At 35.8% G+C, this 13,644-nt stretch overlaps 1 protein-coding gene across 1 annotated transcript in view; it reads right to left on the minus strand.

Moving 5' to 3' along the window:
* The window catches only part of SYT16 (synaptotagmin 16), a 111,299-nt gene extending 97,861 nt beyond the window's left edge, over positions 1-13,438 (minus strand). The window contains exon 1 of the mRNA XM_027570800.2: positions 12,916-13,438. Within this exon, the coding sequence (XP_027426601.1) occupies positions 12,916-13,438 (523 nt within the window). The remainder of the gene's footprint in view (positions 1-12,915) is intronic.
* Between the last annotated feature and the right edge of the window lie 206 nt (positions 13,439-13,644).

Raw genomic sequence — 13,644 nt, forward strand, 5'->3', positions numbered from 1 at the left:
GCTGTAGAATAACATGCTTAATATCATATAGTTTGTACCATTTTAAAACATGCAAAATTATGTTGTGCAAATATTTACAGCGAAAGAATAAAAACACACTGGGAATCATACCCCCAAATTTAAATTTGTTTTACCCCTAGTGAGGAGAGAAGAGAAAGAAAATAAAGAGGAGTTCACAGGGAGTTCTAATTATATTGGTCCTAGATGACTTCTTTAAAATAAATCTGAGTTCAATATGGCAAAACCTTAAGATGTGGCCAAGTTAAGTGGTGGATTTGTGGGTGTTTGTTATATCATGCTATATTTTTCTGTTTTGAAAATGTTTCATAAATTTAAAAATTAGGAAATGTAAAGGGCACTAAAAACTCCATTAGCAGTGGCCTAGACCACCCCCTGAGCATAATTAACAGGAGCTCAAAGGGAAGAACTCATCATCACAAATCAGAAACCCCATTATAAGGCTCCTTTTCAGGAGCTTTCCTCTTGTTTCAGAGGAAACAAGACCCTCTCTCCTCAGAGGTGGATTTCTGACAAGAGTACAGGGAGAGGGAGAAGGGAGATTTATCAAAGAAAGGAGAATAGAAGAGAGAAAGAAAATAGTATCTCTATGGCATTTTAAAAGATGAAAAAACAACACACAAACACCCAGGTAAGAAATCCCTCAGTAAGAGGAAACAAGATAGTAAACGAAGAAAAGGTCTTATTAAGTTTATAGTTCCTACCTGGCTCTGGCTTCTTCCCAATTAGGCTAGATAATTGCAAAAGATTCACCCGGCTCTATTACTCTCTGAGTCTCAGGGCAAGGAAGATTCCTGAGTTTTTCTTATTTCTGAGTGTTTTTATTATCAAGTAATTCCATTATTAAAGAGAAATTTCTGGGGGCGCCTGGGTGGCTTAGTCAGTTGGGCATCAGACTCTTGGTTTTAGCTAAGGCCCTGATCTCAGGGTCCTGAGATTGAGCCCTGCATTGGGCTCCCTGCTCAGCAGGGAGTCAGCTTGAAGATTCTCTCCCTCTGCCCCTCCCCTCCCCCACACAGCTTGTGTGCACATTGTGTTTTCTCTCTCTCTCTCAATCAAATAAATCTTTTTAAAAAGAGAGAAATTTCTGGTGTCTTGGGAATTAGAAAAATGGAATTTAAGCTTATTTGTAGTATAATTTACCTCTAATCCACCCCTAACGATGGTAAGAATGGGAAAACAGAAAACGGACTTTATTTCCTCATTTTAAACCTGTCCTTAAAAGTGTCCAAGTATTCTATTATAGTAACATCAAGAAATCAAGGTAAAAATTAAATCCACATTTTGACCATTTGTATAAGTCATATGTTCTAACTTCTGTCCATATAGGATTTTGTTATATGCCTAAAATTTTCTTTAAAAATGACACAAAAATTGCAAAATAAACAACAGTGGCAATAACAATCTCCTTGCCTTCAATGTCAAGGCTCTGAAAACTGTCAACTCCTAGCATATTCATTAACGCCTATCTTTTCTAAAATATGCAAGTCAACGTATCAAGAAAATTAACTTCAAAAAGTTTTTTGAAAAAAATTCTGAAGATTTTGCAGAATACTCAATTTTTTCATGGACCGTTCTGGATAACCAAGGAACATGATGGCATATGCTATAAAATGAAGTACTAATGAATGAAGACAAGTTCAATTAGGGATTGGTGTACTTTCAAGAAGAACTTGTGCAATGCAAAACCAAAGTTCCAGTGTTGCAAATAAAGGAAAGGCAGGATGCGACATTTCATTTGCAGTAACATGTCCTATTGAAAAGAAATGAAGCCTGTATGATTTATAAATCAATTGCATTATATTGCCTGATACATTTAGTCTCAATTGCCACTCCTAAGAACATCGACAGTGCAAAATACCTCCAATCCATAAAAGATTGAGACAACCAGCAACTAAGAACACTGTAAGATTTTCCCTTTCATGTTATATTAGCCTCATAATCTGACTGAAAAGTCAAATTGTATCACCATGATTCCAAAGCCTGCTGTTCTATGTTTTTTAAAAATTCATTCCATCTAGCCAAAGAGTGTTTCTAAAGTTCTATATGCCAGTGTACTTGGAACACATTAATTCCATTAGCAGGCTATTTCAGGAAATAGTGAGCATATTTCTTGGAAACAAATACATGTGGTTAAAAAACAGCCTCAAAAAAAAAAAAAAGTAGGTGAAAAACTGAAAACAAAGATGATTTTTAAATGCAATTAGAACTTTTTCCCATCACATATCAAAGGTGTCATAACTGCTTCTTGACTGAGAAGTTGGTGTTTTGGATTTGGGTCTTTAAACCAAAAAACCTATCTTGAGATGGCACTCTAAGGAGTCTATCTGCCTCTTAATCATAGGCAACTGCTAAATGAAGTGTATCTCTTTTCTCTGTTACATTACTATTGGCAACCAGATCCTCAGTAAGTGCCCAGAAATGTTTCCATGGTTACAAAAAGCATTCAGCATCCCTCTTGTTTTGGGCCAATTTAGCTTAAAATCTATTGTGGAGAAAAAAATATGGCACATTAAGGAACATAAAATCAAGATACAACGTTATGAAAAGAATTCAAGGTTAAATGGGAAAAGCAGGCTTGACAAGGCTTTTTAAAAAATGCATATAAATCACTGATTAAAATGCCTCCTTTTCCTAGTGTATCTCCAAATACATCTCTTTAATAGACTGCAAAGCAGCCACGTACTGCAGCTGCTGTGATCCGTTAGTATAAAAGAAAAACTGAGCACATGATAATTTAAGACTGCTACCAAGCAGGTAGGATCCCCCCAAAACAAGTGTTTAATAGTCATACAGCTAAGAATCCAGTCCCTTATCCTGGTTTCATAGGGTGCTCAGGCTAGGTAAATATTTTGAGATAAGAGGAATAAGAGCTTTTGTTCATTGGTTATGAGGCATTGGAAGTAAATTAGTGGGCTATATCACATCAGGAAGAAAGACAAAGATGGAAGCTCCCTAGAGGCAACTTAGTAAAGCTCCCCCACCTATAAAGTCATGAATGAATTAGGCCAAGGAGACTGTCTCATTCTAGATCTCTGCTGCATCCCCATTCCCACTGCCACCAACAGTCAGGACATTAAAAACATTTGTACATCTTCTGGAATATATTAAACAAATGGTATAAGCTTTTCAATAATCTGAAGGAGAGGCCCATGGCTTATACTTGTGTATACTTATCCATTCCCTATAGTGCTTTGTACATGGTAGACAGTCAATAAACATTTGATTAAGTGAGAACAGCCATCATACAAAACCTCTCATTTTAGAGAAATGTTTCTCCCCATATCAATCTATAGAAACACGTCTCCCTTTACCATTTTCTGCTTTTATTTTCACTGTGAAATGGAGAGAAGTGGATGAGATTTAGTCATAATGCTGTTAAGGACTAATTTAAAGACTTACACTTCCAGGAAGATAGAATAGCTGTACTTTTCCCTATTCTTCCCCTAAGTACAACCAAAAATCCTATATGAAACAAAGGTAAGCAGACCAAAAGGTACAGAGAAGATGGCAGACTTACCAGGAACCATGAAATTCAAGGAACAACATGGTGGTGAGTTTCCTGGGTTCTTTTGCCACACATATCCCAGAGTGAAGCTGAAGAAATTGGCAACCCAGAAATTACAACAAGCACAGACAACAAAGGCCCCAAGAAAAGCCTACTCTCTTTATGCAAAGGACCAGGGAAGGGGCAGCCTAGCAAAACAGAAAACTCTTAGACAATAAATGTTCTACTCTAGACAAACAGCACAGAAAAAACTGTTTCCTACCCTCATCCATGCCAGCAAAGTCCAAATGGGGAGCCTAGACTTCCATCCTCACCAAGATGTAATGAGGCACCCCAAGTCCCCCACCAGAGAGTGCCAGAGAAGGCAAAGGAGGGATCCAGGACTTTCATTTTTGATAGCCAATAATGAGCATCCACCACCTCTGCAGTATCAGAATAGGCCACGTGAGGAGCCGGGACCCCGACCTGAAAGTATTGAGGCTTTTGTGCCCCTCCCAACTTGGGTGGTATCAGAGGAGCTCTAGTGGAGACAGAACTTTCACCATCACCTAACAGTAATAAGGCTACCCTCAACTCAGTGTTAGTGGAAATCACATGGGAAGATAGAACTCCCATCCCAACCCAACATTAATGAGGACCACCCCTTCAAGAGTGAAGGAGGCCAAGAGAGAAACCTAGACTTCTGCCTCCATTGTAATAAGCCAATGCACTATTGCTCTGTCAGAGTCCTGTCAAAGACTCTCTGAGATGCCTTTTTGATGACATTATTTTGTCATGAAAATAATGACAACATTTCTCTCTATATATTCATATTGTTCTAGACACCATTTCTTCTTATAAGTTACTACAATAGCTCCCTAACATACATTCTTTCTCCCACATTAGCCTCCAAACTGATGCTAGAGTTATCCTAAAACAAGACTCCACTGGTGTCACTCGTGATTATGATATTTTTGAGATTCCAACTACTTACAAAATAAAAGTTAAGTCTTTAACACAGAAAAACAAAGACCTTCCCAACTGCAGCCTAAGATCTAGCCTCATTTTCCATCCCTGAAAATGTCGGACTTGTCCACATGGCTGTGTTCATGCCATTTCCTCCAAAAGAAATGTCTTTCTCCCTCCATTCACCATTAAATTCTGACTCATGCTCGGAGTTTGCAGTCCTACATCATCTGCTTTGTGGAACCTTTTTGGATCACCTCTGGCAAAATCATCTCAAGAGTTACCATGTACTTAACTGTTCTAACTTTATATAAACATTTTCGTAGGACTTATTACATATAGCTATCTTTTAGGAATTAAGGAACTCATTACAAAAAAACCAATATGTTCTTTGTACATTTATCTTCCAGCCCAAACATGCTACCCAATTAATAAGAATGTCCAATTCAATTTTAAAGTACAGTGTTAAGTGTGAAAGATCTAAGTCCCAGCTTCGAGTTAGGATGTAGAACATTGGAAATAATGCTCCCACTCTTTAAACAACAACAACAAAATTTAGGTATTTTGTAAAATGACACATTCTCTTAAACTCATCAGAGAGCTGAGATCATAATGCAACCAACAAATCCAAAAGCTAAAAAAAGAAAACTTCTTTCAAGGGATAAAGACTTCAAGCATTTTCTTGCTAAAGGCGGTTGTTGGATTTTTACATAAGACGGTCAGAAGAATTAAGTTAATATTTTCAAGAAATTTCTAAAGGCCAAGTGTGGACCAGCACAAGAGTACAAAACCCAAAGGAGTCACAAATCCAAAGAAAATTGAAGCCCATTTAGAAGCTCTTCTCCACAAAACTCACCTAGTACTCACAAGAAAGACTGAGGGCGTGGCAGGGCAAGAATGAAGAAAGTTTCTCTCATTGTATAGTCTGGAAGAGGAGAAGAGCAGATGCCATAGGAAAGGTAAGAAGTCTCACTAAGATTCCTCTATTATATTCCCATTATGGAACAAAAGCTTTAAGCCACTTAGGGAAGGGCAGCAGATTTTGTCACCTCCCAGACTACAGTTAAAGACATTAAGTGAGTGAATAAAACAAAATAAAAACTTCCACCTCTGGGGAAGGGGCAGAAAGAAGTCTTGGGGTCATACCATTGGGGGAGGGCAGGATTACTGAGAAGACCCTAACCCTAAGGCATAGGGACATAAGACCTGCCTAAAACAGGCTGCTCCCTAACAGCACAAAACAGAAACTTACAACACAACCACACCACATTAGCAAACACCAAGTAATAGATACAGAGCAGGTTCCTTCTGGGAAAGGGACAAAGCCTAAAAAGAGAGACCCTTTCTGAGGCACAGACAAAAAGAGGAGACTCAAAGTGGAAGATGGAGAAGATTTTGACAAAACTCTGTAGAAAACAAGCCCCTATCCCAAACACAATGTAATAATAGAAAATTTTGAAGCTTATACGGCACTGAGATTAACCAACAGCAAAGCCCAAACCCAGATCAAATTCTGATTAAATTGACTCAATTTTCTCCCAGCTTTAGAAAAGGCTAACCTATTTCCAGACAGAAATACTATTTACATTCCCTACCTATGATGTTTGATTTTGAATCAAAAATTACAAGACAAGCAACAAAAACAGAAAGGAAAAATACACTGTCAATAGACAAAGCAACCAAAAAAGCCAAACTCAGAGATGACTCAGACGTTGGAACTATCAGACAGGAAATTTAAAATAACTATAATTGGGCGCATGGGTGGCTCAGTTGGTTAAACGACTGCCTTCGGCTCACGTCATGATTCTGGAGTCCCACGGATCAAGTCCCACCTGACTCCCTGCTCAGTGGGGAACTTGCTTCTCCCTCTGACCTTCCCCCTACCTCGTGCTATCTCTTTCTCATTCTCTCTCTCAAATAAATAAATAAAATCTTTTAAAAAAACTATAATTAATATTTTAAAAGCCATAATAAGAAAAGGGGGAAACATGCATAAACTCATACAGAATTTCAGCAAAGAAGCCTGAAATTATTTTTAAAAAGTCAAATCAAAATGCTAGAAATAAAAAATATGGTAACAGAGATGAAGAATGCTTTCAGTGGACTTATCATCAGAACTGATACAAAGAAAATAATAGTAAACTTGAAGAATATATGACATTAGATTGTGCTACCTATACTGAAATACAAAAAGGTAAAAAATAGTGAAGGAAAAAGAGCTATGGGATGATATCAAATGGTCTAATATTTGTATAACTAGAATACTAAAGAGATGAGCAAAATAGAATGTATTAGAAGCAATATTTGAAGAGATGATAGCCAAGAATTTTCCAAAAGTAATGAAACTCACTAAACCACAGACACAAAAAGGTCAGAGAACACCAAGAAAAATGAATACCAGAACACACACACACAGATGCACGCGCGCGTGCGCACACACACACACACACACACACACACCCCTAATCCAGCTGCTGGAAACCACAGATAAACACAAAATCTTGAAGGTATCCAGTAGAAAAAAGACACATTACATACAGAGGAACAAAAGAATTATAGCATACTTCTCATATGAAAACTATGCAAGCCATAAGACAGTGAAATGACAACCTTAAAGTGCTGGGAAAAAATAAGTGTCAACTCAGAATTCCATACCTTGCTGAAATATATTCAAAAATAAATATTTTTCAGACAAACAACTAAGATAATTCAGTAGCAGCATATATGCACAAGCTAAAGAGCTTCAAACAGCATAAATGAGGTAAATATAAAATTCCTTTTTCCTTATTTTAATTATTTAGAGAGACAACCAACCATCTAAAGCAAAACAGCATCAATGTATTGAGACTTACTGCATGTATAAAAGTAAAATACATCACAATAAAACAAAGGACATGAAGGAGGAATTGGGAATACACTGTTGTAGCATCACCAAACTATGCGTAAAGCAGTAAAATATTATTTCAAGACAGACTGCAATTAAGGATATATATCATAAATCCTAGGATGACCACTAAACATTTTTAAAAAGAGATATAAAATTTTTTTAATTTAAAAAAAGAGATATAAATAATGAGCCCAGAGTAAAGGTGAAATGGAATCTTAAAAATATTCAACTCAAAAGAAGACATGAAAAAAATAGGATAAAAGAGACAAAGAATAGATGAAACAGATAAGAAACAATCTAATAAGATGACAGATTTTAGTTCAACAATATCAATAATTACATTAAATATAAAGTTAAGATCAATTAACAGTGAAAATTTGTCAGATTGGATTTTAAAAAAATAAGACCCAATTTTATGCCATGTACAAGAATCCCACTACAAATATAAAGACAAATTTAAAATTAATGAATAGGGGCACCTTGGTGGCTCAGTCAGTTAAGCATTTGTCTTCAGCTCAGGTCATAATCTTGAGGTCCTGGGATGGAGCCCCATGTCAGACTCCCTGCTCAGAGGGAGGTCTGCTTCCTCCCTCTCCCTTTGCCCCTCCCCCGCCACTTGTGCTCTCTCTCTCTCAAATAAATATTTTTAAATGTTTTTTAAAAATAAAGTTAATGAATAGAAAAGAATATACCATGCCAACGCTAATCAAAAGAAAGCTGGAGGAGCCATATCAATATCAAAATAGACTTTAGGGATAAAAAAGGTATATAACATAATGAGCAAGAGGTCAATTCATCAAGGAAACACATATTTCTAAAATGTGTATGAAATTAACAACAGGGCTTCAAACTACATGAAGCAAAAACCAATAGAACTGGAAAAGAGAAATAAATCCACAAGAAAAATTAGAGACTGCAATACTTTTCTCTTAGTAATCAACAGAACAAAATCAGTTGGCAAAATTAGTAGATAAAATAAGTATATAAAAAATCTGAAAAAACCAGCCTCAAAAAACTTGAAGTAATTTGTAAAACACTGTGCCCAACAACAGCAAAATACAGTCTTTTTCAAGTACACAGGAAATATCCAACAAGTCAGAACATATTCAGAGTGATAAAACAAAACAATTAATTTTAAAAAACCAAAATCATATAAAATATGTGCTTAGACCATAACTGGATTAAACTAGAAATTGGTTACAGAAAGTTACCTAAAATATTCCTAATATATGGAACATAACTAACATACTTTTAAATAAACCATGCATCAAAGAGGAAGTCAAAGGGAAACTAGATGTTTTTAATAGAATGACAACATATTAATAATTTTTGGTTGCAGATAAAAGTTAATGGTATTTTTATATACTAACAAGCAGCAGTTTCAAATTGAAAGTTATAAAAGTTCTATTTACAATAGAATCCAAAAAAAGGAAATACTTAGGTATAAATCTAACAAAATATGTATGAAACTTTTATGCTGGAAACTACAAAACAAAACACATAGACAAAAATCCAAGCACTAAATAAAGCAATATACCATGTTCATGAATTGAAAAACAAAAGTTATTAACATGTCATTTTTTTAAATTTTTATTAACATATAATGTATTATTTGTTTCAGGGGTACAGGTCTGTGATTCATCAGTCTTGCACAATTCACAGCACTCACCATAGTACATACGCTCCTCAATGTCCATCACCCAGCCACCCCATCCCTCCCAACCCCCTCCACTCCAGCAACCCTCAGTTTGTTTTCTGAGATTAAGAGTCTCTTATGGTTTGTCTCCCTTTCTGGTTTTGTCTTGTTTCATTTTTCTCTCCCTTCCCTTATGATCCTCTGTCTTGTTTCCAAATTGATCTATGGATTCAACATAATTCCAATCAAATTCCCAGCATATTTTTTTAATCAAAAGCTTACTCTAAAAATTATATGGAAAAGCAAATAAACTAGAATAGTCAAACAATTTTTTAATAATAAAGTTGAAGGGCTCACACTACCTGATTTCAAGACCTATTATACAGCTATAGGAATCAAGACAGTGTGATACTGGAGAAAGAATACAAATATAGATTAATGGGAAAATAGAGAGTCTAGCACTAGACACACATATATAGATAATATATTTCTGACAAAGATACCAAAGCACATAATGAAGAAAGGGTAGTCATTTCTACAAATGAGGCAAGAATGATTAAACATCTATACTGAGGGTGGGAGGGAAACACCTCCATCCATACCTCATATCATAAAAAAAATTACCTCAAAATGGATCAAAATGGATATCCCTAAATGTAAAACCCAAAACTCTAAAATTTCTAGAATAAAACACAAAAAAATCTTTGTGACCCCAGGCTACATGAATATTTCTTAGAGATGATAATGAAAGCAGAATTCATTTAAAAAAATTGATGAGTTGGGTCTCATGTAATTAAGAGTCCCTGTGTTTTGAGGGACACTGTTAAAAGAATAAAAAGTCAAGCCACAAAACTGGCAGAAAATATTTGTAAATCATAGACCAATAGAAAAGACCACAGAAAAGTAACTCATACTCAGAATATAAACATAACTTTCAAATCTCAAAATTAAAAAAGCAATTCAATAAAAGTGGACAAAAGATTTGAAGATTTTACTAAAGAAGCTACACAGATGATAGATAACTACATGAAAAGATGCTCAATGCCATTAGTTATTAGGGAAATGCAAATTAAAATCAAAATGATATGTTAAAAACCTAGGAAAGGCCTGATACTTTATCTTACTTGCACAGCAACAAGTTAGCCTGCTACTGTTTTATGGTTGTTGGCGAAAGAGGCAAGACTTCTGGTCAGAGACAAAGGACAGTTTATGCCAGCACAACATACAACATGAACACCACATTCACGTCAGTCCCCCACTGTCCAAGTACTATAGAGGCGATGCAGAGACAGGTGCAGATAGATGCTGTGCATGCAGTGGGTTTATGTCACAGCCAAGGAACACCAAGCTTGCAAAATCTCTACCATTTGCAAGCAAATCTGCCTAAGCTTCACCCTGAAGAGAGACATTATCTTTATTAGACTGAGTAGCAAACAAATCTCTCTACTCTGAAGAGAGACACTATATCTTCCAAGGTTCTTTGTCATACAAACATTCTTGAAAAGATAGTCCAAAATAAAAGGCTGTTTGTGGCTTTGCTCATAGGACATGCTAAAATGCAGAAGACCAATGGAGAGTTATCTCCCAACGTGAGCTATCACTATACACGTATGAGAATGGCTAAAAAAAAATTTTTTTTTATAATAACATTACTGCAAAGTGCTGGTGAGGATATGAGTGACTAGAAATCTCATACATTACTTTGGGGAATGCAAAATGGTACTTCAGAAAACAGTAGAATTTTTTTTATAAAATTGAACATATACCTCCCATATGACCCAACAACCCCACTCCTAGGTATTTACCTAGTTGAAGTGAAAACTGACATTTGCACCGAAGCCTGTTTTGCAAATGTTTATAGCAGCTTTATTTACATTGCTAAAAACTGGAAACAACCCAAATATTCCTCAGCTGATGAATGGATCAACAAACTATGGTGCATTCATGCAATGGAATACCACTCAGCAATTAAAAAAAAAACAGTGAACTACTGAAACACACAGCAACATGGATGGATCTTAAATGCATTACTGTAAGTGCATTATAAAAGAAGTCAGACTCAAAAGGCTACCATCTGCATATTTCCATTTATATAGCATTCTGGAAAAGACAAAATGATAGAGAGAAAATATACCAGCAATTGCCAGGAGCTGGAGATAGAGAAGAGAAATGAGTACAAAGGGAATTGGGGGAATTTTTTGAGGTGATGGAACTGTTTATACCTTGATTATGGCAGTGGTTACAAGACTGTGTGTTAAAACTCACAGAACTGTATGCTAACGAGAATGAATTTTACCATATGTAAATTATACCTTAAAAAGGGGGAGGAAAAAAAGAGAAAGAATATGTATAAACTCTAGAATCAGACTCCCTGAGCTGTGCCTCTTTCTAAATATGGATCTTGCATATATTCTCAAACATTCTAAGCATCAGTCTTCTCAACTGTGAAGTGAGAAGAATAATAGTATCTGCCTCTTAGAGTTATTAGCTTTCTTTGTTGCTGTTCTATCATTAATTATTATTTGGTGTCCTGTTATATACCTAACATTGTGCTTTATGTTAAGGATACAAAAATTAATCTATGGTGTGGCCCCTGCCTTCCAAGAGGCTACAATCTAGTGAATAAACATCCCCGAATAAACAAATGAACACAATTGTTTTACTGCCATTAGATTATTACAATTAAAAAAATTTTAAAAACCCAATGTTAAGCAACTATTAAACCAAATTCATGTTAATAATTTTAAATGTAGTTCAACCTTAGCAAGACTTTTTTAAATAGTAATAGAAATTTCAAGTCAAATCTAAGAAATCCTATTGGTTGCCCAGATATTTCTAGAAATATCTTCACAGATAATTTTTAAAGACTTGAAATTGCATTTATTTATAGGCTTATCAGATTCAGAAAGAATATCAGCCTACTCTGTTTTTACCAATTTATTTTAGTATTTCAACATTAATTTAAATGAGTATCAAAAAAGTACTATAAAAAGAAAATGAAATCATGCTTCCTCATTTTCTAAGGCTTCATGTATCTGGATAAAATGTTTCCCTAAAAAGATAAAGCTAAGAGGGATCACTGAAAATGGATGAAGATGCTGTGAAGTATTCCGGAAAATTCTGCTCCCTCCAAAAAGAAAAGAATTAATGACCTCACCTTTATGTCACATAAAAGATCCAATAATCTTGGTGAGAGATGCATTACAACCACATGTCACATACCCACACCCAAGAGTAGTAGAATGTCCTTAGTTCAGGCTTGAGCATTAGAATCCTGAAAAATTCATGCCAGGACATACTACAGCTACTTTTACAGAGCTAATTACATTTCACTATATTCAAGGTATCTGACAGGATAAAGCTCTAAAGACAGTTTGTTTTAAATGTGTCCTTTCCACTCAAGGCTTAAAGAAAATCAAGCTATTCTTATTTCAAAGATTTCCTATCTACTGTCATCTCATATCACGTCTCAGTGAAACACTGTGAAAAGTGTTCTTGGAGTGTTATCAACTAAAAATTTTGCAACAAGTATGGCTTTTTGCACAGGATTTCACACTGAATAATATAGTAACATCTAGAGATTCCTAACCTAGTGAAAAAAAAGAAAACATTTTAAAAGATATTTTAAAAAGCATGACATATGCACAAGGGCTTCTCAAACAGAACCTGCAGACGTGTTTTCACCATTTTACTTGCTCTGAACAATTGTTCTGAAATATGGACCCCACAAATACGGATCTCCCACAGTTTTATATGTTGAAAATATTCCTGAGGAGTACATCTCTCAATAAGAAGCCACCATGTGGAAAGGTATAAGGAGAGGAAAAAATAAACTTCATATGATAACTAAAGTCAAAAAAATATAATTAGTAGAAATGTCCCTTGGAAGAACCCAGAGAAAATGATCACTGGCTACCTTACCTTGCTTTTTTCCATTAACATTTTCTAAAATACCAGAGAGCTGGCTGTCAAAGCTGTGTTGAAGGTCACTCCTTTGTTTTTCAAGGTGGTATTCTTCCTCAGCAATAGAAGAAAGCACATGTGGTGGCTTTTGGTCATCAAGGGTCTGATTGGGCCACTGGGACATTATGGAACATGAGTCCTTTGCATGTTGGCTAAGTCTGGGGCTCGAACTTTGGGCAGAGTCCTGCAAATCCCTATTACAATAGGAGAAATGATCCACTTCAAGAAACAAGGGATTTGCATCCTCTTGACGCCAATCATTGCCTTGTTCTTCATCTTCAAAGTAAGTTTCCTGAATCTGAGTATCATCTAAGTCCTGGTCTAGCTTTTCACTCAATTTAGAGTCTTGTTTGCTTAAGTTAACCAGCGAAGCAGATAGCGTATCTCCTGCTTGCTGGAGAGCTTCATAAACCCGAGATATCCAGGAAGAGAGAGGCTGGAAGAAGTTCTGAGCATCCTGAGACGCCATGGCCAAAACCATGGCCAGCTATCTGATGTCTACAAGTCCACTTGTTCAGCTCCTTCAGTACTCTGGATTTAATGTGAACTACAGAATAAGCATGATGACAAATTAAATTGAAGGTCTCTTAATGGCTGTGAATAGTTCACTCTCAAAACTTCTCAGCTGAAACAGAGGAAAGAAATACTTACACCTATTACAGTAACAACCTCAGATCCATTATCAGA

Source organism: Zalophus californianus, chromosome 6, assembly GCF_009762305.2.
Source record: "Zalophus californianus isolate mZalCal1 chromosome 6, mZalCal1.pri.v2, whole genome shotgun sequence".
Classification (NCBI taxonomy): Eukaryota; Metazoa; Chordata; class Mammalia; order Carnivora; family Otariidae; genus Zalophus; species Zalophus californianus.